The sequence below is a fragment of the Camponotus floridanus genome, unplaced genomic scaffold (assembly GCF_003227725.1).
Source record: "Camponotus floridanus strain SB8 unplaced genomic scaffold, Cflo_v7.5 scaffold69, whole genome shotgun sequence".
NCBI lineage: Eukaryota > Metazoa > Arthropoda > Insecta > Hymenoptera > Formicidae > Camponotus > Camponotus floridanus.
In genome coordinates, this window is record NW_020229837.1 from 932,518 (window position 1) to 958,431 (window position 25,914).

Sequence of the window (25,914 nt, forward strand, 5' to 3'; positions counted from 1 at the left end):
GTAACGTAGAAAAAGTAAGTAATTCCAAACACGAATATCTTTAATCGACTTGAATACATTTGCACAAACTTGCAGAATTAACATGATTGTTGTAATTAATGCAATGAATACAAATGATGAAACACGAGGAATATTAAACGGAGGATTTAAAATCTTTCTGCGTTTCCATTAATCTTTTTTCATCTCTGCAAGATTAATAATTGACAATTTTATGTCACACGGCATAATCTTTTTAATGCGATATCGTTCTCGTAGCGCGCAATTGGAATGAGAATTAATATAACATGTAACGGAAACATGTAACGGAAGATAATATAGATGGTATAGGTTTATTGGTCGCGTGTGTAGGAACGATATTCCCGATGCGGAACGTGTGCACATTTTCGATATGTATACGTGAACGATATGTATAAATCTTCGCGCGGAAACGTGACGAATCTACCACTGTGTTTGCTTTTAGCAGAAAATTCCTCTTACTCGAACGGTTATGATACCTCCCGGCTAAAAAAAAAATACTCCAATATTCTCTCTGGTCTCAAGAACCGCTTGGATTTTTATCATTTTTGTATCTGTTATTGATATCGTGCTCAACATCCGAGCTTCTCTTCTGCTGTAAACCCATCTGGTCACTACATATTTAAATAACGATGAGCAATTTTTAAAACCTGAACCATTGCGTCGAATTGACTGATATTTTTCTCGTCGTAAAAAAAAAATAACCGCCGTGAATTTAACGATTCCTCCGCGTCAATCGCCTTTTTCCTCCAATCAATTTTAATATCGCGCGTATCTGATTTATATTAGATTAAAGTCGCGAATGTTTTTATTATACGTACACCGCGAGTTTTCTACGGAATAAACAGAGAATTCCCACGCGCGCGCATAACTGACACAAGCATGTGTCAACATTCGCTCATTTAAATAAACTATGAAATAATTTCGAGTTGCGAAACTCGTTGAATACTCGAGGGGAAGTCTGCGCCTCGCGACGTGCACTTATCAATCTCGGTGGCTCTTGAAGTCCGCCAAGGCCGATTATTTTCCTTTGCGCATTTTCGTTTTACATCGGAAAGTCAACTCGTTAAATTCGCAGATTCAGCGGCGAATGAGAATCGATGCTTACGCGACGTACTCCGATTTCCGTTATCCAAGCGAGACGATGTCGCGAACGAACGCTCACTTCCGGTCTGAGCGTCTGGTCTCGCAGACAGACCGTTCGCTCGTTCGACGAGACATGGTTAAGACCTCTGCTCTGGGAGGGTGAAAACGAAAAAGGGAGAGCACCCGAGCGAGAGAAACTACAGACGCTCGTCGAGAGAACCTCAGCGAAGGAAAGCCAAGATGTTCACTGCCGTGTCCCCGGCACTCGCGTTACTGCAAACTGGCTTCCTCTGATCTAATAAACAAGACACACACACACACGCCCACACACGCGTACTCGTGTGTGCGCAAGAGCGCGCAAACGCAACGATAACGTACCGAGCGTGGACGCACGCAGACTGCCAGAGAGGCGCGGGTGACTCGCGAGAGTATTCTACGCGAGAGGACTGTTCTGTGCGTGCGCGCGCTCTCTGCGACGTGACTCTGTTTGTGTGTGTGTGTGTGTGTACGAAACATGTACACGAGGTATGCGTGCTGGTCATTCATACGTGTAAGCTTGAGTCGCATGTATATTTTACATACAAGGTATCCTCTCTGAACAATTTATATAACGATATAGTAAAGGAATTTGTGTAACCGAATTTGACTCTTATATGAGAGACATCTCTCTGTGGGAGAGATTTTGAATTTGTTCGTATATATTTAATGTTTAAAATTATACAGAAATTGAATGTTTAAGTATATGTTGAGAAATGAATGTATAAGATAGCAAAGTCTATGCTTATAGAATACGAATACGAATACGATACGAAAGATCAGCGTAATTTTCAATCGCATATTTATGTATGTTAAGTATTAAAGGAGAATTTTTTCCTCAGATTTATAATTTCACTGAATATTTATTTAACATTGAAAATCGTACGGCAGAAATTAAATATTTAAGAATATATTGAAATACATACGTAAATTGCCAAAGTTTATACATGCACATGGAAAGAAAAAAAAATCTCAAAATCGTGTAATTTGCGAAACGGAAGATTGGTATAATTTTAAATCGCGTATTTATGTATGCTAAGAATTAAAGGAGAATTTTTTCCTCAGATTTATAATTTCATTAAATACTTATTTAACATTAAAAATCGTGCGGTAGAAATTAAATATTTAAGAATATATTGAAATATGAATGCATGTATAAAGTGGCAAAGTTTATAGTGCACATGGAAAGAAAAGAAAAATCTCAAAATCGTGTAATTTGTGAAACGGAAGATTAGTGTAATTTTAAATCGCGTATTTATGTATGCTAAGAATTAAAGGAAAATTTTTTCCTCAGATTTATAATTTCACTGAATACTTATTTAACATTAAAAATCATGCGGTAGAAATTAAATATTTAAGAATATATTCAAATATGAATACATGTGTAAAGTGGCAAAGTTTATAGTGCACATGGAAAGAAAAGAAAAATCTCAAAATCGTGTAATTTGTGAAACGGAAGATTAGTGTAATTTTAAATCGCGTATTTATGTATGCTAAGAATTAAAGGAAAATTTTTTCCTCAGATTTATAATTTCACTGAATACTTATTTAACATTAAAAATCATGCGGTAGAAATTAAATATTTAAGAATATATTCAAATATGAATGCATGTGTAAAGTGACAAAGTTTATAGTGCACATGGAAAGAAAAGAAAAATCTCAAAATCGTGTAATTTGCGAAATGGAAGATTGGTATAATTTTAAATCGCGTATTTATGTATGCTAAGAATTAAAGGAGAATTTTTTCCTTAGATTTCACTGAATACTTATTTAACATTGAAAATCATACGGCAGAAATTAAATATTTAAGAATATATTAAAATATGAATGCATGTGTAATGTGGCAAAGTTTACAGTGCACATGCAAAGAAAAGAAAATCTCAAAATTGTGTAATTTGCGAAACGGAAGATTAGTGTAATTTTAAATCGCGTATTTATGTATGCTAAGAATTAAAGGAGAATTTTTTCCTCAGATTTATAATTTCACTGAATACTTATTTAACATTGAAAATCATACGGCAGAAATTAAATATTTAAAAATATATTGAAACATGAATGCATGTGTAATGTGGCAAAGTTTACAGTGCACATGGAAAGAAAAGAAAAATCTCAAAAGCGTGTAATTTGCGAAACGGAAGATTAGTATAATTTTAAATCGCGTATCTTTGTGTTAAGAATTAAAGAGTTAAGAAAAGGAAACTTTTTTCTTTCATACTTGTAATTTTACAAAATAATCCAAAGTCTTCAATTTACAAGACTCTGCCGGTATCTAACAATCTACTACAAAGAATCTGAAGAAAAGTTTCTACTTATTCGTTTGCAGTTTAGCTCGTTAAAGTTCTTTTTAATTTTCAACGTTAAATAACTCCGATTAAAGATTGAGTTCCGTCAAAGAAAAAAAAATGTCTTCTTGACATTTCAATATATAACACCATCATCTTATTATTATTACGAATCTTTTCGAGACACCGTATGCATAGCTTATAAGTAGAGAAGTCATGTGTGCGGACAGTTTGTACTCAATTGTATGGAAGGAGTGGACGTGCACAGCGGACACAAAGGTGAGAATGTGTGCACATGTCTGCGTATATACCTAGTACATAGAGGAAGCGAGAAATGCGAATGTATGTTGAATGTACACATGTACATGGCTGGCACGATTGAAGATTTGTACTGCGGAGAAGTTGGGCAAAATCAAAAGACGTGTGTGTGTATTTGTACACACGTATACACTATATTTATCTACACAGAGTGTTCCGAATTTAAATATTAAAATTTTAAGAGCGTGTAAGGAATCGATACTAAGAAAAAAAGTCCTTTAGAGATTTGCTTGTTCTTATATCTCTGTTTTGTAAAAAATTGTTAAAAATAAAAATGTTTTTTTATTTTTTCACTTATTTATTTACTCATTTATTTCCTTACTCCTTATTTATTCCGGTTGTCATTTTCTTAATGAAGGTATTGTTCAAAATGTCGATCTTTGCGACAATGCAAGCGTTGTATCTAGCTATTGACAGCTCGCAGACACTATTCTGATAATATCTGGTGCATTGCAGCTACGATTCGGCCTCTCAACTTGACCTCTCGAGTCGATTAATAATAAATTTTCAATAAAGCTAATAATTTTGTTTTACGTTTTTTGATAAAAACTTTTTTGCTTTTCTTACGATTTTCTCCAAAGCGAAGCAAAAACGGAGCAAATCTCTTTCTTTTCTTAGTTTATCGATTCCTTCTTAAGACATTTAAATTCGGGACACACTATATATGTATGTGGACTCATATGCACAGATATGAACGTCTATCTTGATGATCACGCATGTACTCCGAAACGTACAATGTCGGTATATGTAACATACGTGCTTGGGAATTCACGTGTGAGAGCGTGTATTACATGCACATACATGCGTGTGTATGTATGTGTGAGCGTACGTAGTTGGAGACGTAATCTGAACAACTCGTATCGGTCGAGCCAATTTTCGATAAGAGACGGTACGACGGTTCTACAGTCGTACAAATTTTCTCGAGATTGATAACTAGACTCTTCTTAGACTTCTTGAGAAATCGAAAATATTCTCAGCTAAATAAATAAATCTAAATAAATCTAAAGTCTATAATCTAAAGCGTCTATAATCTAAATTATTACACGATAAAAAGAAATGATTTTTCTCTTACGTATTTATATAAAAATTATCTGACTTTTGAGTAAATCAACGCGAATGCGAACGAATGCAAGTGATGTAATGTTCTTGTTGTTAGTTTGAACAATATTTTTATCATAATTACATAAACGTAATTATTTTATCACAAGTCTCTTGTTTGTAATGGCTAATTATTTAGTGAAAAGTGATTACGTAACTATGTATAATATTCACAAACGGTAAAGGTAACAATATTACAAAGATTAAGACTGTCTCACCGCTTAATTAGAAGGTCTTTGTACAAGTTTCGCGCAGATGTTGCAATATATATATATATATATATATATATATATATATATATATATATATACACACACGCGCGCATGCGGCTCTTCAACATAATAGATGCATTGTCTATGAAGAAATTTTTATATACAAGTGTATTGTCACTTTGCACGTGATCTCGTTTTGCGTACACATGTACGTACAAATTCTTTGTATATAAGCGTGATAAAAACCTTGTTCTCTTTCCCCCTTTCTTCATAATTATGTCTTCTCCGCGTCAAATATTGCTGCTTTACAGGATCAGCTTTTGCGTCAGATATTTTCTTTAACGTCGAGAAAATATTTAATGGTAAAGGTTTAAACTAACGGATAATTGCCAAGAAACTTACTTGCGTAACAAATATCAGCGTCTTTATTACGTACGTAGGAAATGACATTGATTAACGTTAGAATCAAAATATTGGCACGGACGAGAGCTGGAGCAATTGCTATTGCCAGAAGTGTAATTAAAGTGTCTTACGATGGAGAGCTTAATTGACCAGCGAAAATGATGTCATGCAATTGGCACTAGTTGTTCGTCAACTGATGGAAAATAACACATGTTCGTGTATATATATTGTATAATCAAAAATATTTATATCACATATACATTCATATATTCACGCTGATTTTACGCTAGGTCAATATTTGCGATGTTTTTCATCGAAAATTGAATGATACTTTTAGGTCAAAGTTCACCGCACATTTTTTCGCAGTAGAAACTTTTGCAATTTTAACTTTCACAAGTCTTTAATATATAATTAATCTCAGAGTTAAAATTTTATAAAGGTTTACGTGGAAATTAAAAAAAGTACTTTTCACTAATTATTAAAAAAAATTGAAAAATACCTTTCGAAAAACCGAAAAGTGTTTTTCGCTAATTATTAAAAAAGAAAAACAAAGTAATTTGATTTCCATTATTCTAAATACACGATTCTATTCGTACGCACGTTCTTACATACATTTTCGCTATTTTCCGCATATTTTACGAGCCTCGACTTAAACTATCTGTCAATTTTTCTTATGCGTCTATCTTTCCGTGTGCACAACCGGTCATTCCATCAAGTCTCCCTCTTAATAGTCGAGATTTCCATCCTTCTTCTCTTCTTCCTTATTATACTTTGACTTTTTTACATCTTTAATTTTATCTTTCCGTGACCACTGGCAATTTCGCGCGTCTTTATTTCACTCGCACGTTCATTCGTTCCATAATTCTGCTTTTTTTTTAACGAACACCTTTATCTCTTCCTACGTTTCTTACAAAGCACTAGTCCTGTGTGTCTCGGAGAGGCTATGCGCTATCTTTTTCTATTCTACAGCTTCATTATATCCGTCGCTTTCTATTCAAACGAGCTGCGTCTCTTCGTTTTTCTTCATCTCGCGTGCCGAGGTCGTTTCTTCTTCGTCTCGCGACACAAACACACGTACACATATTCATTTTTTTCGCTACTCTCCGCTTGTTACGTCACAATCTTCGTCCGTTTTATAACTGCGTCAATCTCCGTGTCTACTGCGCTTCTGGCCTTCCTGCCGCGCGTTCTATCACTTCGTGCTTGACATTGGTTGACTCCGACTGTCCGTTTTCACTTTGCTCTGCTATCGATCTTTTCATGTCCTTTTCTACTGTTTAAACTAATATTTCGCTTATTCCACTTTTCTCGCCGCCCACCAACATCGCTGTCAGTCTATATTAAGCTTTCCCTTCTTCTACTTGCCTGTCTACTTTTACATCCCGAAATCAAGAGTCTGTCGCGAAGGGTTCTATTGATTTCTTATCATTTGTTTTTGCTATTTCAAAATCCATCATCAATTATATAAAGCTATGTTTATTTCTCAAACAGGAAAGTGCAATAATAGACGTAGAAATCAATGAATTTTTTATGTGTTATGCCAATAAAATCGCATAATGTTTATAGTATGAGGATAAATGTAGTTTTCTTTTAATAACTCTAATTAGATTTAATTATATTATTAATAGATATTATTATAGATATTAATTATATTATCATTAAGAATTACAGTGTAGCTGTAAAATGTAAAAATCTGCTACGCAACAAAATGAGTGAATTTACTTGATTAACGAAAACTGTTGTACTATTTCAAGCATGCGAAACAGAAAAATAAATACTGCAGTGTACTTTGAACTATAACGTCGCCATGCGCTGCGTGAAATTCCAATGTGAATCCAAGCGCCCTATAAAAAAATACTTCGCAGTAAGTGCTTTTCTACGTGGGCGGACCTCCCACAATCTTGTAAGAAGCTTGTAGCACCGTTAATATAAATGGTGGCGAAAATGCTAGAGAAAGAACAATGTGGAGGGAAAGTAGAGACCCGAAGAATTAAAGGAAAACATTTTTGTCTTTCAGTTACGTTTTATCTCTCGATTAATTAAACAAATGTTCAATTCTCTTGAAATAACGTAGAGAAAAAATATTATTAAGTTAATTGAAAAACAGAGTTTTTCAAATAGATTGAAGTGCAGATTTATTTAATACATTCTTTAGTGAGATTTGATTATTAATATAAATGTGAGTTATCCTTGTATAAATCTGAAATAATTTGTTCTTTTTTCAAGTTATACTTTGAATGATTTTATGACAAATCTAAGATTTGTGTTACAATATGTAATCGAGAGATTCTGCTATTTCTGTTCGTGTTAATATATATCTTGTAGAGATTATAAATGAAAAATGGATAGCACAGTTTTTCATCGTGAAACTTTAACACATCGTTTTTCAGATATCCTTTTCTCGCGCTTCGGATATTCGATGTAGATGTAAAATCATGTGCTGACATATTATGATAAATTTTTCAACGAGACTGAATTTTTGGTATGCCAAGTATTCCCCGACGACCTAGATTTTCAGTAAATTGTACGAGCACATCGGGGTTTCTATGGCCATGCGTGTAATCCAACCCTAATTGAGAGCGACAAACTGCGGAGGTAAACAATATTGTTTGCAAATCGACGTTCGAAGCCCTCGGCGACGACTCGGGGTCGCTCAGACTTATAATTCGATCGGCAGACTTGTGCACATTTGCGGTATTGCAAATAAAATTGTTTGTGCTTCTTTTTGTGCCTCATGGCAGCGTCGATCGATCATCATTTCGTACACGTCAAAAACAATTGTCAAAACTTTTGATATATAATGGAACATTTAATAAAATGAAAGATTTTTTTTTTTATTTTTCGTATAATATGCAAAATATTCTTCTCTACGAAACTAAACAATTATACAAGCAGTAACGCGTGATGAGATCCCAACTAATTTTCCACATCATCAGCCACATTCTGTTCACAGTATCTCCACCAGCGTTTTTTATCCATTTTTAATTTTTAATGTTTTAATGTTTATTTTTTTTTGTAGCAATATAGAATTTGCTTAATATTGATCATAAAAGAATTATCTATGATTTATCTAAGAATTATCTATGAATTATCTAAGAATTATCTATGATAATTCTTTTATGATCAATATTAAGCAAATTCTATATTGAAAGAAAAATATCAGAGTTGACATATATTTATATGTTAAAAAAATAAATATATGAAAAATTTAATTATTTATGGACGCATATAATATCAAATAAGTATGTCGATTCTGTGGAATTATTTTAAAGGCCAGAAACTCTTACCTCGTAATACTGTCTTCTTTTTTCGCGTCTTCCGTTGCAACCTTTCCCGTAATATCTCCGATACTTGCCGTTCTATCTATCGGACCTTCGTGCAGTATCGTGAGTTCCGGTCTGTCCGGTTGCGCGAGGCTGCCAATTTTGAAAGGGAACTGTTCCTGCTTCTGGTTCTTGATCAATCTCTTGGAGCCTTCGCTTCTAGTTCTGCTGAGCCGTCTCTCCTTGATATCCTTATCGCCCTCGATCATCTCCTCGATCTCTTCGCCGGTATCGGAAACTTTAGATAAGTCCAAAAGAATCTCCGGCTTCAGGTTTCTGACGGAGACCTTGTGATCCTCGTCGGCGTCAGATTTGCTCTCCGTCAAAGTGCTCTCCGAAGTCGATTTCGCCAATGCGGGTAGCTGCAACGAAGACACGTCGACAATTTCCGGCGATGGCGCCCGCGCCAGTCTCGTTTTAACCGTTTCGGCAATGACAGCTAGTTCCGGTGGCGAATGGATCTCGATTCTTGTAACTGCCTCTTCGAACCGAAGCGCGGATGCCTCTTCAGCAGTGATAATTCTGGCGGTCACCAGCTGGACTTCCGGCAGCAAATCGACCTGGCACATAAAACGAAATACGACGAAAATGATGAGCTTGTCAAGATCACAATAGCTAAAATGAAAGCTAAATTTTTTTTTAGGAAGCATAAAATTCACTCACTTGCTCGCTCGTATCCTCGAAGAAGATTTCCTGAACGTCTTCTTGGATTCTAACACCCTTCTTCTCTTCCAACAACGATTCTCTCGAGGACTCTCTGGAAAAAGAGTCCCTCCTTTTTCTCAAGGAGCTAGGTCGTTTTGCAGGCGGTTGAACGATCGGATCGGGTTGCTGAGGGTCTAAAACGGCTGCCGAAGCACGTTCCAAGGCCGGTCGTTGCTTCTTGCTTTCCAAAGACCCCTCAATGTTCTTCGTTCTTGAATCCTCCGGAAAATCTTTCGTTTCTTTCGTCATCTCAGATATACTCTTCAGGCTCCCTTTTCTTTTTGTAGATATGATGGATGGTTCGATTGTCGTTGAGCTCGCAGTCTCCCCGTCTTTGCTAATAACTGATGGACGTTTGACTCGTTGCTCGTCTACGTTTTCCGAGGGTTCTGTCGTTTCAAAACCCACGCTCATATTAGAATAAGTCGGTATACTGTGCCTTGTTAAGAATTCGGTCACTCTCTCAATACACTCTTGTTCCTTCAGGCTCTTTCTCTCTTCCCTCGATCGTCGATAAGTTTCCCCGTCCTTTCTCTTCAGCTCCTCGTTATCCAGCGACTCCAATTTCCGCTCCGACGAATCTTCTTCCAATTTTTGTTCGAGTTTGGCGGACCTTCTTCCCGATTTCTTTGATCGTCTCCTACTTTCCTCTTTTTCTATGAACACTTTCTTCCGGGCACCCTTTTCCGACGACGTGTCGGACTTCTCCAAAGTCTCCTTCGACGTGGACGTACGTTCTTCAGAATCTACGCTGCTATGATGCTTCAAGCTCTTCTTGCATTCCTCTGCTTGAGATCTTGTAGTCGTGGTGATCCTGGATGCTTCCTCTGCGCTCGAGAGCGGTTCCTCTTGAACGGTAGGTATGCGGGAAGATTCTAACTCCAGAGACGATTGCTTCTTTAACTTCACCTTCGGCGCTACCTTCTCTATCCTCCCTGCCACGTCCTTGGTATGCCTAGGAATCCTCGTCGTTTCCACGATTATCGTGCCGCCGTACGACACGATGCTCGTCTCCTCGTGCATCGTTTTCGAAGTGGTGGGATAGAACTCGTGAATGATTTCGACGTCGTTATCGATGTCGACGTATCTGGTCGGTGATTGTTTATCCCGTTGACGAAGCTTTCCTAAGCTAGGAGGTCGTCGTGGGCTACAGATCGGGGTCACCGGGGAGGCATCCTTCCAGTGGTCCTCCTCCTCTTCCTCGTCCTCGTCGATCTCCGGTTTGTTTGTTGACGTTTCGGTCAAGCCTGTAAACAGCGGATAATCTTCGTAAATATCGCATCGATATTTTTTAAGACACTTATAGAATTCTTATCGATGCACTTGTGTTGATAATCTAAGTTAACGCGAATCTTCCCATTAATCGTCTCTGAGCAATTTCTCGATCTCCATCGTCGACGAGGATAAGTCGGTTCGCATAAATTTACTTTACTGTTTAGATTGGGAGATAGTTTCCGCGCGAAAAGATATTGCGTGTTGCCGCGCGATGTATTAAAGCGCTTTTGTATGGGATCCATAAAGGAAGTCCATCTAATTGCAAGATCAAAATTAATGTGTTCGTATGTCAGACTTGAATGGTAATGGCAAATTGCCACGGTACGATGTATCTTCACGTGCAACGTGGATATCTCGTTACTGTCAGAGAAAGGAAGGGTGAGTCGTATAGAAATCACATCATAGTGTCTCGCGAAACGAGGCGCGACGTATCTCCTCAAACAATAGCAATATCCGAAACCGTCCACGTACTCGGGAATGCATTCGTTATTGAATAAAGCGTGATTTATACGACTCTTTCGAAACAATACAACATTGACGCGATCGATAATAAATATACGAGTCCACTGTAGAATTATAAAATAGAGGGATTGATTGTCAGAATAACGTCAATTAATAAAATTGCATCGCTCATTAAACGGATTGCCTTTTGTCGATTTCGCAAAAACTTGACACAAGAAAGTACTAATAATTACCGTACAAATATCTTAAGTCTTCACGAGCTTTATTTGATTTAAATTTTCGCTTTGCACGAAGCGTTTCGGTAAAATTCATTAAAATACCTGATCTCGAGGAAAGCAGGTCCTCAAGCTCGGTGGCGCGATCGGTCGTTTCGCTCTCATTGGGAAAACTTTTGCTCCGCTTCATCTTCGGTGTCACTTTCTATAGAAATGAGCAGCGCAGAAAATGAGCAAAAGAGACTAGAATTAAACAATTGTTATAAATATCGACATCGATTCTATAATTTCGGATTATAAATAAATATTCTATTCTCTGATAGGAGAATTAGCTTACACAAATACTTAAAAAAGAATTTATTATTTTCTCAGGACGAACCAAATGCGATTATAATTGAAATAACGAGAGTTGATGTATTTATTCATAGTTTGATAAAATTACGTAACTCCAATATTTTTTTTATGCAAATACATATATCTCTGGTTAGAATTTATGTAAATATATATTTGGTTGTAATAATATGATATGGAACTTTAATTGATATAACCATAATTGATGTTGAAACAGTACAATTTTGTTTCTACGCATTCAAACTGTATTAATATAACTGTATTAATCAAATATCTCTCTTTCTCTCTCTCCCTCTTTTCCTCTCTTGTTTATATATGTGCATCTGCAAATTTTGATCTATATGCAATTAATTTGCAAAATATCAAAGAAGTATTGTAAGCAAATATAAATGCAAATAACACGACAAGTCATCGCGACAATCAATAATCGTGTGACTTTTGCTCATCGCGTTATCCGAACTCAGTTGTTTGGAGGAAAAATGACACAAGTCGTCGCTCATATATATCTATATAAGCGTTACTTTGTAATACGGTTGCCTCGTAATCCTTTCGTTACCGATAATTCAGTTAAGGAAATAGTTTCATACAAATAGGATTGTCTAGAAGTCCGCGAATGTCGACGATGCAACTCTTTATCGTGCAACCGACTGCTAATCTCGCTCTACAATATAATAAGAAAAAATAATTTATTAAATATATATATAAAAAGATGCTTCTTCAACGTATCTAATATCTATATATCGAGCCAATATCGAGGCAATATCGAGATAATGTAGATATCAAAATAAATTTGTTGCTAATATCGAAAACAAAGTATCGATTATACAACTATAAACGACATTAGGAAAAGGCTTAATCGGAACTACAAGACACTGTTTACTGAAGGTGTGCACTTCTATTGTGCTATTAACTAAATTAAATCGAAAATAAGCATCGTCAGGTGCAGTTAGATAATTCGATTGTATTCAGAGGAAGCTAATTCTACATGTTGCAAGATTGTTCGTTAATTACTTTTCTCCGGGTGCAAATGTGTGAAGCAAAAAGGTTTTTTAAAAAAATAAACAAACGCTTGGTAATCAAATAATATATGTCATAACATCACATTTCATATAAAATCTAATAATCATATAAATCTAATAATCATATAAATTGAAGAATCGAAAATTGTGATAAGCTTTAAAATGCTAGTTCTATCTTTTCTTAAGATATATGTCTTGTCTCGAGTCTTATTTATTGATCAGATATTAAATGAAAATTATTCATAGAAAATATTATTCTACAGTAGATGATTCTTACGGAACAAAAATTACATAATTAAATAAAATTATATAAAGCAAGATAAGAAATTGTGTGTCTTTAAATATGTGCTGACTTTTGTATGCTTGAAGACTTCCATATCGTTCGTAAAGAGAGCAAATTTCAATCTCTCAATAAATTTACTCGCTACGTAACATCTTTGCTGCTCGATTCGTTTCTATTCAAGGCAATCAAGTAATTCGATCAGCAAGTGACGATTAATTCGCTCGAGTGATGAAGGAATTATTATTCAATCGCGCGAATAAGGCTTTGAGATAAGAATCGTTTCGCACAAGCATTTATAAATCGAGAGGCAGAACCTGCCATACAATTTGTTACGTTCGCATAAATCTTGTTGGAAAACGATCGATTTCCTCGACACGCATAACGATAAGAGTTTTTACTATCCTGTCAATCGTTAATTTATTAGATGTAGTAAGTAATATTACGATAGAAATATTATGCGTTTTTTTATGCAAGCAACCTACTGGAGACAATTATTGCAGACTTACCTATGTCATACAGAACTTGATACATTCTATCTCGTGAGATTTTCATCCAACTCTCTCATGCAGTTTGCGATAGTGTTCGCTAACAATGACGGATTCGTGCTGAGTACCAGTTGCATTACGGAACATCCATATTATTCTAATACAAGCTTTATGATTCTTATGAAAATGATAAAGTGTTGCTAATGTGCAACAAATAGTCCAACAAGTAAATGAACTGATTCTAACTATTGACTTCAAACAATGGAATTATTTATATCAAATATTTATACGCGTAGATTTATTCTGGATGTCATGTGTTGCGTAAAAATAAAATTAATTAAGCTTCTATAATAAATGACATTAATGACGTTATCATAAAATAATAATTTCATAAAACGATATCTTTTGAGGATGAGATATAAAATACTGTAAAAATTATTTAAATAATTTGTGATGATTTCTCATTGACATTTTGTATATATATATATGTATATATCACGCTTTCTTTCAGTATACATTTCTATATTTCTGATAAAATGTAACAAAGTTAATGATACAATTTTTTGATAACGATCGGTGAATTTTAAGTACATCGAGAATGGCACACAAGGCCGCGAAAAAAATTACAAAATCGTCAAAATCGTTTAAAATCATGTGTTTGAGATTGAGTGAAATGTATATAAGAATTCCTTATCTAACAAGTGAATATTTCATCGACATAAAAATCAAAAAAACATGTCGATTGAATGTCGATTATATTAATCGATATATTACTCATTAAGGGATGACAAAAATGGGAGAAATCTCGAATAAAGGAACGAGAGGACGGGACAAATCGATTTCGTTTCTTTTTCTTTCAACCATCCGCGTGAAATTACATCGAGTGTCGCTCCTTATTCTCCCTGTCTTTTTGCTGAATATCAATATTATTATTAAATGGGCATAAACGAGGACATAGTGCTTCATCATGGTAGCGTTTATTTTCTATTTCTGTTTTGGTTTTTTGGTCGGTAACTGCGGTAAACGTATAACTCGCATCGGAAATGTGCATCCGCCTCGGCGCTTATGCCTCGCTCTGAAAAATAAAAACAGAAATATCGTGATTAGAGAGACGCGGGTGTATGTGTGGACATTGACATGTGACTTACGATACTTTCGACAATAAATTTTTATCACGCGGCATTCTTGCTAGATTCTACGAAGCGCGCTAACGTGTGACTACGATTCTGTTCTTTTCAGTCGCATCTTCTTCTTATGCAACTCTATATAACATTCTATGTAAAACGAAAAGAATGCTCATATCTTTTGGAATGATTGAATAAAGAATGCTGTCATGGAGAGAGCGTCTACTAAAAAGAACAGAAATTTAATTTTACGTGCGCTCTTAATGTGTCACACGAAACGCACGATGGGAATAGAGAGGACGAGTTTACATTTATGTAATACACGATGTATAAGTGTTGAAATGCAAAGTTTATGCCATTGTGTATTTCTTGATATCTTACATAAAAAGAGTCTTACATAAAAATTACATAGAAATTACACGTGGAAAGAAAAATTAATTCCAATGCATTCAATTACTATGTCAAAAAATACAATAATCTTTCGTTTCACATATTTTTATATATCACATATATAAATATAAAATTAAAAATTATAAATGATGTCATATCTATTCGTCTCAATAATGTTACGCGATAAAAACTATCACATTTCTTTTTTTTTTTTTTTTTTTTTTCAGAAAATATCGTAAAACATCTATCACTAACAGACTAATGGACCAATTTTTCTAACTTTTGTAAAAGTAACGTAAAGTTCACGTTTTTGTGAGAAAGAGATTCTATAATAAATCTTCAAGTTAAGCCGAACCTCGTTTTCCCAGCGAACGAGTCGAGTTCGTAAAATGTGTATCTATCACAGGCAACACAAGTCGGATGGTAGCACCGAATAATAGAGAGGCAAAACTTATATTTTGAAGCAATAAGAATGATAGCGCGAAAGAGAGATACGCGGGCAAAGAAGTTGCACGAGCGCAGTTATGACAGATACACCTGGCGCAGGTGCTTCGATAAGAACAAGCGTGACTTACGTAATAATCGTACTGCCATATGCTACGATAAACGTGTAGAGAATTGTATATTCATAAATTGTGAACTTTCGTCATCATTCGTGGCAGGAAGCCGTGTGAAAACTTACGCGAACTTTTCTCCTCTCAATTTTTCTTTAAGAATACACCAACGAACTTTGAAAAGGATTCACGTACGATCTCGGAAAACTTTGTTCGTTATAACTTATATATATAAGTACATGAGCGTTCTTTTGCTGTAATGCTATTAATATGAGTCAATAATTTTTTGTAATTTATACAATTCTACGAGCGTGCGTTTCGTTTTTGTCTCGGATTAAACTTTTCACACTATTTTTTAATCTATTTTTCATATTACTTTTCATATTCGTTCATATTTATTCTTTATTTTTTATGTCAAGGTATTGGGCCACAAAAAGTTTACAATGAAAAATTTTCACGCTCTTCACACTATATTTACAACGAGATTACGTTGTATTTTACGTCGCATGATGAAAAACGGGGATGTATAATTTCACTGTTCTCGAGAGACGTAATAGCCAATTTGACAGAAAGCTTCGTAGAATATATTCTCAGTGAATGTCTCAAGTAATCAATTTTAAACTATAACTAATCACTTGACATTTATTTCAACATATGGACTTGTGTGTATGTGTGAATTCATCAGAGAAAAATAAATAAATAAATAAAAACATTTAATATTTGAATATTTAGCCTGCTGAAGCACAAGAAATTGCGAGCATGCTGTAACACATTAGGTAGCTCTAGAAAGTTATCTGTCTTATTTCGCAATAGTAGCAGCTATCAAACTTGACTATCAAATCCAAACGAGAATGGACGGAAGGACCGGAGGAGAAATTTGGATCGTGCATCCCGAAAGATCTAAGATTGCATTTAGCATTCCCGCCAGCGAGACAACTTTTACGGATTATTGTTGTATTATGCGTATATGCGAACATCTCGCAATTAACATTTTATGCAGCTGCGTAAATAAAGCTCGCAACAGACACTACGCACATAGTGAGGAAAGGAAGTAGAATAACAACAACGATAACAACAGCGGCACATCGAAACAATAATAATAATAATTATAAAGTAATAGTAATAATAATAAATGAAAATGATAAAGATAAATAAAAGTGGTGAGACGTAATCGTATAAAAATAATAATAACGCAATAAGAATAATAATCGTGACTTTCGCGTGCCTTCGAGACGCGGTTTTTCAAAGATACAATAACAAGAGCTTCACGTTCTAAGCGGTGAAGAAAAAAGAAAGCCTGGAGGAGAATCGATTTATTACGTAACTTGCGGCTCGGATATCCCAGCGGCTACCACATCGAGGATTATGTACCATCCGTTCGCCCTGTTCGAGTATCGGGAAGGCGGTCGGAAGAGTTCAGGTATAAACAGGTTGCGAGTAAGTAGTAAACGTACGTATCGATCCCCACACGAGCCTCTTGATAATAGTGAAGAAAGGTGCCAGTGAGTAGACAGTAGTGGAATGGTAGTAGAGCTCTACAAAAAGGCGAAAAGTTTGACAATACGAGCTTGCTTGGAGAGTTCGATTAAAAATTGTTGTAAAGAGATTGCTTGTGAAGACACCAAAAGGAAAAGGCGACACAATCGGAAGAAAGAATAAAAAAAAATAATAAGAGACTTATTCAACTTGATCTTTTTACTTGCCTCGTTATACGTTCTCTCGATTTCTTTTATCTGTTTTTCACTCTTTTTTCTTTTTTTTTTTTGTTTTTTTTTTTGTATTCTCTCACTTCCGGGCTACTTTGCCGCCGGCTTGAGTCATTCTCTCTTTCTCTCTCTCTCGCACGCTCTTTCTCTTTCACACTCGGATTCTTCCCATCTCAATTTCTCTCGTTCACTCTCTGCCACTCTTTCTTTTTTTAAATTTCAACACTCTTTTCTCGCCCTTTCGCACTCGCATTCACATTTTTCACGTTCGCATTTTCTATTTTTTTTTATCTCTGACATCATCTTTCTTACCACATTTATATATCTTATTTTCGAGAGAAATCTATTTTCTCTAATAAATACACGTGTATCGCTCTCATTCTTTTTTTCTCTCATTCTCTCATTCTCGCCCGATTGCAAAGAGACAAATGGCAAATATAATATGTACGCAAAGAAACAGAATTCCTTCGAAAATGAATTTGCAGCTTGCTAAACAAAGATCACTAATACGATTGTGTGTGTTCGTGAGTTCGGAAGAACTTGAAAGTATGTGAGAGAAGTCAGTCGTATGCAATAAAGTTATTTTTGTTCAGCTACTCTCTACCAGGCAACTTTCATTCACTATTACAATCGTTTTGTTCTGTACTTACTTAGTTTGATGATCGGCAATATAAACCCATCCGCGGGGGTAAACACCGAGCGCTATTACCGAAAAATCTCTCTTTCGCACCGTTCCTCTCATCTCTTTCTCTCTCCCTGTTTCGTTCACCGTATCTTTATCGTTCTCCATTCCTTTTCTGACGCTGACGATGCAACACCGAACCGAAGATACATTCGTACACTTCTCACGTTTACCAAATGTCTGATCTTTCTCTTTTTTCCCTGCTCTCTTTCCTCCCAAATCTTTCACCGCATAAAAATGCGATACCTATCGAAAACTCGTCGGCTATCATGAATGAATTACTTTGCACGAGAGCAGACTATGGAATTATCAATTATACTGACAGAATCATTTATAACTGTCTACATGGTTTAAAAGGAATATTAATGTCGAGCTTTTCAGATCTCTCGACTGGTTTCTTACATTGAGATTCTAGACAATTACGTTTCAAGATATACGTATGTATAATTTAAATTCTAAAAACTATCAAGTTGATGCAAAATCTTACAAATGTGTGTAAAAATAATTACAAATCTCGAATAAAATGTATCTTTTTTTTTTTTTAAGATTTTTATCAAACATCAACTGTTCTATTTCAAATATATAAAATACGAAACGCGTATTGCGTTATCGCAACTGTTGTCACTTCAGCACACTTCAACACAATTCAAATGTCCTGCTCCGCAATTCGGAATGAACGAATCGCGCGCGAAGGGATTTCCAAAATTGGATCTCTCCCTCGACTTTACTTTCTCCGCACGAGAGACGGGCTTTCTCTCTCCCTGCTTAAACTGGAGCGCATCCCGAGGGAGATGCGCGTGATCCCCTACGCCAGGAGTCGAACGAAACCAAACGAGAAAAAGGTTTGCTCGTCAAAGATACGCCGTCAAAGTAACGCTGGTATATCTCATCCGAAGGTATCGCATAAATCATTCAAACGTTTGACCGTGCCTCGGAATATCGCCGAGGGCGGTCCGCTCGAACGCTCATAAAATATCAGACTTCGCCGTTTTTATTCGGTCGTTTTATGGATGTTCCGCTTGCAACGGTACGAAACGCGGCATAAAAAAACTATACAGGTACTATATAAGTATATACGTGTACGTAGATATATTAATGTTAAGGTATATACATTAAAAATGAAGTGTGTGCCACGCGTAAACGAGCTGAAATGAAAAGCAAACGATTAAATCAATGACGAAACAAGCATAGATGACGAATACAGGGAAATTGACGAATACATGTAAAGGATATGGAGTGAATGACGGACAAATGGATAATGATAAACGAAATAAAACAACATGTACGGTAATCTATTGATGTACATGCATCGTATCGTAAAATTTTATTCGACGTATAAATTGCATTTAGCTTATCCATCGATCACAAGAAGTATCAATTTCTAGTCAATTTCTATTTCATCTATACCTCGCTTCTTTCACAAATAGATACGTTATCCCCCACGTTAATACATATGAACAAGATACTTGCGAAAGTGCTTAAAGCGAGATATTATCGCAGTTATCGCATAGTGATAAACAAATTGCAGTCTTACGATTGTCAAAACAATGTGCCTTTCGCGTGATTGCGAAATAAAAACTTAATGATAGTGACAGGAAACACAATAAAAGGTAATTAACTTAAAAACACACAGATTAACACAGTTTGGGATGCAAAGCACATTAAACGCGTCCTGGTGCACTGCGATAGGTGCATGAATATTGATGTACGCGTCGCTTTCAAAAATGTGGCGGGATAAAATTATCTCCACGAAAAATATCAGCAAAAATAAACTATAATATACATAATCCATATCGAAATCCGCAGTTCGCGAGAAATTATAAAAAATAGTATGTACCTAATTTAATAAAAAACCTCAGTCATTGCGTATATAAAAATATCATTTACAATAGTATCTAAAAAATTAACGCAAGAATAATTATTATAAAGTATAATTATGCTATAAATATAGGACAATTGACTTAACTTAAACAAACTACATCATGCAGATTTATAAAATAAATTTTCTGCGATATTTATATATAAAATAAATTTTCTGCGAATCACGATAATGCTAAATAATTCCAATACAATCCAACATTTTATTATTCCGTATAAGTGTGTAAATTTGTGCTTTGGTGTCTTATGAAGCAATCGCACAAAGATGGCGAATATTAAAATATCTTTTAACTAATGCTAATGCCAATTATTTCCTCCGCAGTTCACTTTGCCGATCAAACGATTAACTTATATGTGTACGCGCAATAAAAAAAATGAAAATATGACATACTAGAAATGATGATTTTATAAATTTTAGTGATTTCCAACACATAAGACATAATGTTTCATGCTCATTACTCGACGATGCTCAAACATATGTAATATAACGTCATATTTAGTATATATGTATATGAAACGTAGCAACGTTATTATTTCACTTTTATGGACGGAATCTCGTCGGGAAATATGCATTCGCAGATTCGTGCGCACGTTTATTTGATCTGTGAGAGAATGTTAAAAAATGGGAGCACATTGACTACGGTTAACTAAACCGAAGGTAATTTGATTGCGTGCATGATTTTGATTGTGCGTATGTCGGCCGTCTCGAAGACACGCAAACCGCGGTGAAATTTAGCGGAGGCAAGAGCCTTGAGCCTACTATCCTAATTAAAAACTCTCAGACTTGACAAGGTTGTGCTGATGCTTTAAGCCCTCGATCAAATCCATGTGCGGCGGCTCGGTCACGTTAATCTTACGCTCGCGAAAATATTCCCGCCTCTGTTTGTGGCTATCTACGATCGAGGAAACGGTCGCCACGGCGTCTCTATCTCTCGTAGCCTCGATTCGATCGTCCTGATCGCTCACCTGGACAATACTGTCTGGTATTGGCAGCGGCTTGGCCACGCCGATGCGAACGGTCCCCTTCGGGGCGCCTTTGAGGGCCTGCACGGCCTGGTCCAATGTTGCGTTCTCTAATCCGATGTCGTTCACAAACAGAAGTCGATCGCCCGGTATTAACTGCCCATCGACCTGTGCCACGCCGCCGGGCACGAGCGATCGTATTACTATCACAGTTTCGTTGGGGTTCATTGGATCCTAGAACCGGGACGGAGCGGAAAAGGAAAACAAATTCGATGATTATTACAATTCGTCATTTCTTCTCTATCGAAATTGTGCGAAAAATTCCGGAAAAAAAAAATTCGCACCTGATAATCCAAAATGGAGAACCCAAGGCCCCTCTCTCCTTTAACCAATTCGATAATTTGTGGTTCGGAACTCCACATCGCCAGACCGGTCAGCGGTTCCAACGAGCGCGATTTCATTTTGTTTAGACTCGCGTCGGTCACTGTGGCTGTAGTCGTTGTCGAAGCTAAGGAACCGTCCGACTTCGCTTTCACAAGACGATCCATTGTGGGTAACAAGTTCTGCAGAGACCCGCCAAGGATGCTCTACGAGACAACACAAGTTTTCGCGGCGGTTCTTAAGGCGACTGACAACTAGAGTTCTGCACGAGTATTCGAGAATATCACTGCTAAATCCGCCGACCCAGTCAGTGAATAATCAATAATAAAGTGCTTATAAAAACTTTTGGACAGCGAGCGGGATAACAAATAGCAAGCTCATCTTTTCAGATCGAATAGGCAAAAAAATTTAAATAAAATAAAGATAAAAAATAAAATATATTATTACAATTAGAATATTTGTATTACATGGAATCGGGAGGACTCAATTGTTGTTATAAACAATGTTGGATAACTTGATGAGATTTGAATGGGTAAGGTTTTGGACGAATCGGGTAATTGCCATACAAGTTAGGGCGCATACAAATCAGATAGTAAATTAAATTTGCAGAACTCTACTGACAACGCACGATGTCGTTATCTCTCTGTATATACTCACTCTAGTCTGAAAAGCAGCCTGGTGTTGAGCAGTATCGATGGGACAAAGCGGATCCTGCGAGGCGATGTTTCTTCCACAAACCATACGAACGTTTATAGGCAACTCTTTCAGCACGCTAACCACTTCCATGTGATTGATGCCCAATAAGCGGTAGCCGTTTACCTTCAAAAGAACACGATATCGGTTTCAGATGTATAGCTCAAGAACAAGAAAGAGAGCGCTCTGTCCAAGCGCTTTGAAAGGAAAATGCTCTATAAAGCTAGCTTGGTTAAGAAAAGATACGGAAATTCGATAACCTCTAATAGCTCGTCGCCGGAGCGCAGTGTGCCGTTCTGCCCAACGGGGCCCTCCGGCAAAATCGAACGTATATAGTGATGAGGCCTTACTTCCTGGCCATTTTCCACGTCGACCGTTCCCTCTAAACTTATCCCAAGACCGCTACCTTCGGCGAATTTCTTCAACTGAGCGACCTATTTGAATAAAAAAAAGGAAAAAAGAAACGAAAAAGATATTTTTCCTTCATTCTCTTCGATTTCTCTCATGATAAAATTGCGAAAGATATTTACCACTATCTCGGTATCGGGTCCGACAATCTTTTGCCATTTCGCTTTGATAGCCGCACGAATTTGAGGTGTAAGCTCGCTCGATGGATCGCTCAACAAGGCTTCGACGTTGGTTGCCTCGTCCTGCTCGTCCGATGTTCTTAAACGTTCTCCTTCTTGAAGAACCGCGCTGTCCACGGTGGTATGAGATTCGCCTTCGGGTTCTATTTCGGTGGTAGTTTCTCCATCCTGAATAAAATACAAATATAAATTTGATAACTTTCACAATACGAATGAATACGATGTATCATAAAATTCTAAATTTTATAATTACCAAATTTATTCGAAACAATAGAACAAAAGATAAAATATAGAGCTTTTAATGAATGTACAGAATCGATCAAACATTTAATTAATATAAAGTTATTTTTAACTTTTTCTTGAAATACATCCGAGACTACTGTTAGGTAAAAAAAGAAAACATACCGCGCTCATGGGAAAACTGGGTAGGCTCGTAATCGACGGGGAACTCGGCTGAGGTAGTCTCAACTCGCTCGCGGCGATCGCTTGCTGAAGCTGTTCGAACTTTGGTCCACGTAGGTATCGCTCCAAGCAAAGGTTCACCGTTTGCCCTGTACGTCTTAACACTTCAACAGCTTCGTGATTAGTGTAACCCTGCAGGGAATGTCCGTCCACCTCTACTATACGATCGTTTATTTGGATCATTTTGCTCAAATCGGCCGCGCTACCCTCGCTAATGCTCTTAACGAAAATGCCAGAGAGCTCCTCTGCAAAAACGAAAAGCTTTCATTCACAGAATCTCAAGAATCCGATCACTCGATCTAATTAATGTCATTATCTCTTTCGGATATTTCAAATGCATTTTATTTTTTTCCTATTCGTTATTCGTATATTCTATACACTGTGGATTTTTCTTAAAATGCCGAAAACACTCAGGGTAAAAATATTCTCCGTGCGTCGGACATTCATTACCTTTCTCGCAAACATATCCAGCGATAGTGATGCCAAGGCCGTAAATATCCTTCGTAAGATTGACCGTGAAGCGCTCCATTTCTGGCAGTGAATTAATATCGAGGGGCTCCATGGTGAGCACCGGTAAATCCTGGAGCTGCACCGGAAGTGGCACCGCCGGTATAACTGGCATCGCTCCAATTGGCATTGGGTTGCGTACCACGTCCATGATGAGACCGGGTCTTGCCTGAGGCAGAGAATTCTTCTATGTCTCGCGGTTCTTTTCCAATGACGAGGGTACGATTTTTCGAGGAAAAAAAGATATAAAAAGGGAGAGGAGAGGAAAGCGGAATCGTAACGCGAAATTACGATCGCAGTTTCTCTGGCGACACACTCACGTGCATTTCAATGTCGGATTCCTGCGAGTACATGTAACCGTTGTCGTAGCTCGTGTCACCCCCCTGCACATGTCGCATATTGTAGCTCTCCGGTACGCTGTGCACCAGATGTCTGTCCAGCTCGTCTGGGTCCCCCAGGATTTTCGTAGGGACGATCGGGGCGTGACTACCGAGAGCCTGGAAAGATATCAGGAACGAGAAATTTTATGCGTCCCAATGCTGCCCTGAATTCTCTCTTTCTTTTTCTATTTTTCCCTTCGAACGGATTTATATAAAAATAAATGCAGCTTCTAAAATGCGATCCCTATATCGCGCGCGACAAGAGTATTTTCCAGGCTTTTGAATTCCCAACCGTGTGAAAATTTTCGATCCATTCCAATAAATAAAACATCAACCGACAGCCAGCTTTTCTGTAAATCTTGTTTGAATTTCTTGCAGAGATTACAGCATCGAGTTTGTGCATCATGGAATAATAGTAACGTTATGAATTTTAAGTCTGTTTACAATTGCAAAGCTGTGCATTTTCACATTTTCGTAGTTAAGTAGGATGAATCTTCCTCTCTCACTTGGAAAATAAATAAATTAATTTGTTACATATTTGTTATGTACATGTAGAAAAATTTCTCTGGCTATTTGTACGATCCTGAAGTAAAGAATCGCAACCAAAGGGCATCATAAGTATCTTATTGTCAATGTTTGCTTTTTTATTATTTTCACAGACGTCGGGGATTATCTCGCGGATACGAATTTTATCGCACTTCGTTTCGCACCAGCGTGACAGGCCACGGGGGAACTTTATCGGACCTCAACAAGTGATATTTACAAGTCGACAAGCATCAGGGGACGGTTTGTTACAACCCTTTAAAAAAAATTCATCGGGAGAGCGCTTGTGTATTCCGTAGCTGACGGAGCAGACAGGTCGCTGGCTGTTTAATATTCGCGCAAAGAATGGCTGGCGGAATTATACGCGGAGCGGGATATAAATATCGATCAGAGGTGCGATAAAAAATTGAAAGACCGTGGCAACTCTGGTCTATTTTTTTTTTTCATTTTTTGTTTAACTTTGGAAATGAAAGAAGTCGAGTATACTTCGACATTTTCCATCCTTATTTGCTTTCGTCGGAGGCATAATGAAGTATCTTGTTTCCACGAATATGCCCATGCATTTAATGCACACGATTCGATTATTGTAATTGGAAGTAAACAGTGTGTAAGAGTTGATTTATTGGACCAAGCGTTAGCATTCCCCCTAACGCAACGTGTCGCTCTTATCTTTTGTTTGCTAAATGCGGTAAACAATTCATTTGTTATAAGAGAGACAAACTCAATTCTCTGCCCTAGTTAGATTTTCAATTTTAATATGCGGCGTAATTTCCATTTCTCGCGATGCTCCGCGCACATGATAAATTCCAAGAGTTTGTCCATCTCGGGATGGTCGTGGTTACGCTTTGGAATAATAGAACCATCACGATTCGAAGTACCTAGGTGTATTATTTATAATCCCTGAATTACAGCTCATTCTGTCTCTCCCAGTCGCCGTTGCTTAAATATGCAACCGCTCCGAGAATCCCGATACATTTTTTCCCTCGCGGCTCTTCCCGGATCGAAAAATTTTGCTTCTATTTTTAACTTTACAATTTCTCCACGTTTATGAATTCTCAAGGAATTCGATGGATTACTTTATACAAGACTCGAGCTCTTCTATATAGTTTGTATATCAAGCAATCAGTAAGCGAACAGTTTCCCATATTAAAGGTTTAAAAAAGAAGCTAGAAGCTGCAAGTAAATAAATAGTTTCCAAAGAGATCTAACTATTTAAAGTATCATAAAGTATCAAGGTAGATGTTAAGTTGAAAATTGAGATGAAAAAAAAATTTCAACTTGCGACCACTTTTCCGCAAGATGCGCGAGATCCTTGGACACGAATGTCGCGATATCGATCGCGTTCGGTCGCCATCAAATCAGCAATATATCGTCGTGATGGTTTGCAATTTAACACAATTTCGTGCGTGAACTCCGACCCCTAATTCGGGATAGTACGCATATAACGGAAATCTGACAATGACGTACGCAAATCACTCCGTACCATCAATCTCTGGG

The 25,914-nt window shown here is 36.8% G+C and overlaps 1 protein-coding gene across 2 annotated transcripts in view; it reads right to left on the reverse strand.

The window, feature by feature from the left end:
• Positions 1-25,914, reverse strand: part of LOC105257462 — a 95,079-nt gene that overhangs the window by 18,013 nt on the left and 51,152 nt on the right. For both annotated transcript variants that reach the window (XM_011268094.3, XM_011268093.3), the window contains exons 10-20: positions 23,815-23,991; positions 23,438-23,663; positions 22,931-23,232; positions 22,469-22,693; positions 22,199-22,372; positions 21,903-22,064; positions 21,209-21,451; positions 20,868-21,098; positions 11,535-11,634; positions 9,436-10,724; positions 8,737-9,332 (exon numbers count right to left, since the gene is read on the reverse strand). In XM_011268094.3, the coding sequence (XP_011266396.1) occupies positions 8,737-9,332; positions 9,436-10,724; positions 11,535-11,634; positions 20,868-21,098; positions 21,209-21,451; positions 21,903-22,064; positions 22,199-22,372; positions 22,469-22,693; positions 22,931-23,232; positions 23,438-23,663; positions 23,815-23,991 (3,725 nt within the window). The remainder of the gene's footprint in view (positions 1-8,736; positions 9,333-9,435; positions 10,725-11,534; positions 11,635-20,867; positions 21,099-21,208; positions 21,452-21,902; positions 22,065-22,198; positions 22,373-22,468; positions 22,694-22,930; positions 23,233-23,437; positions 23,664-23,814; positions 23,992-25,914) is intronic.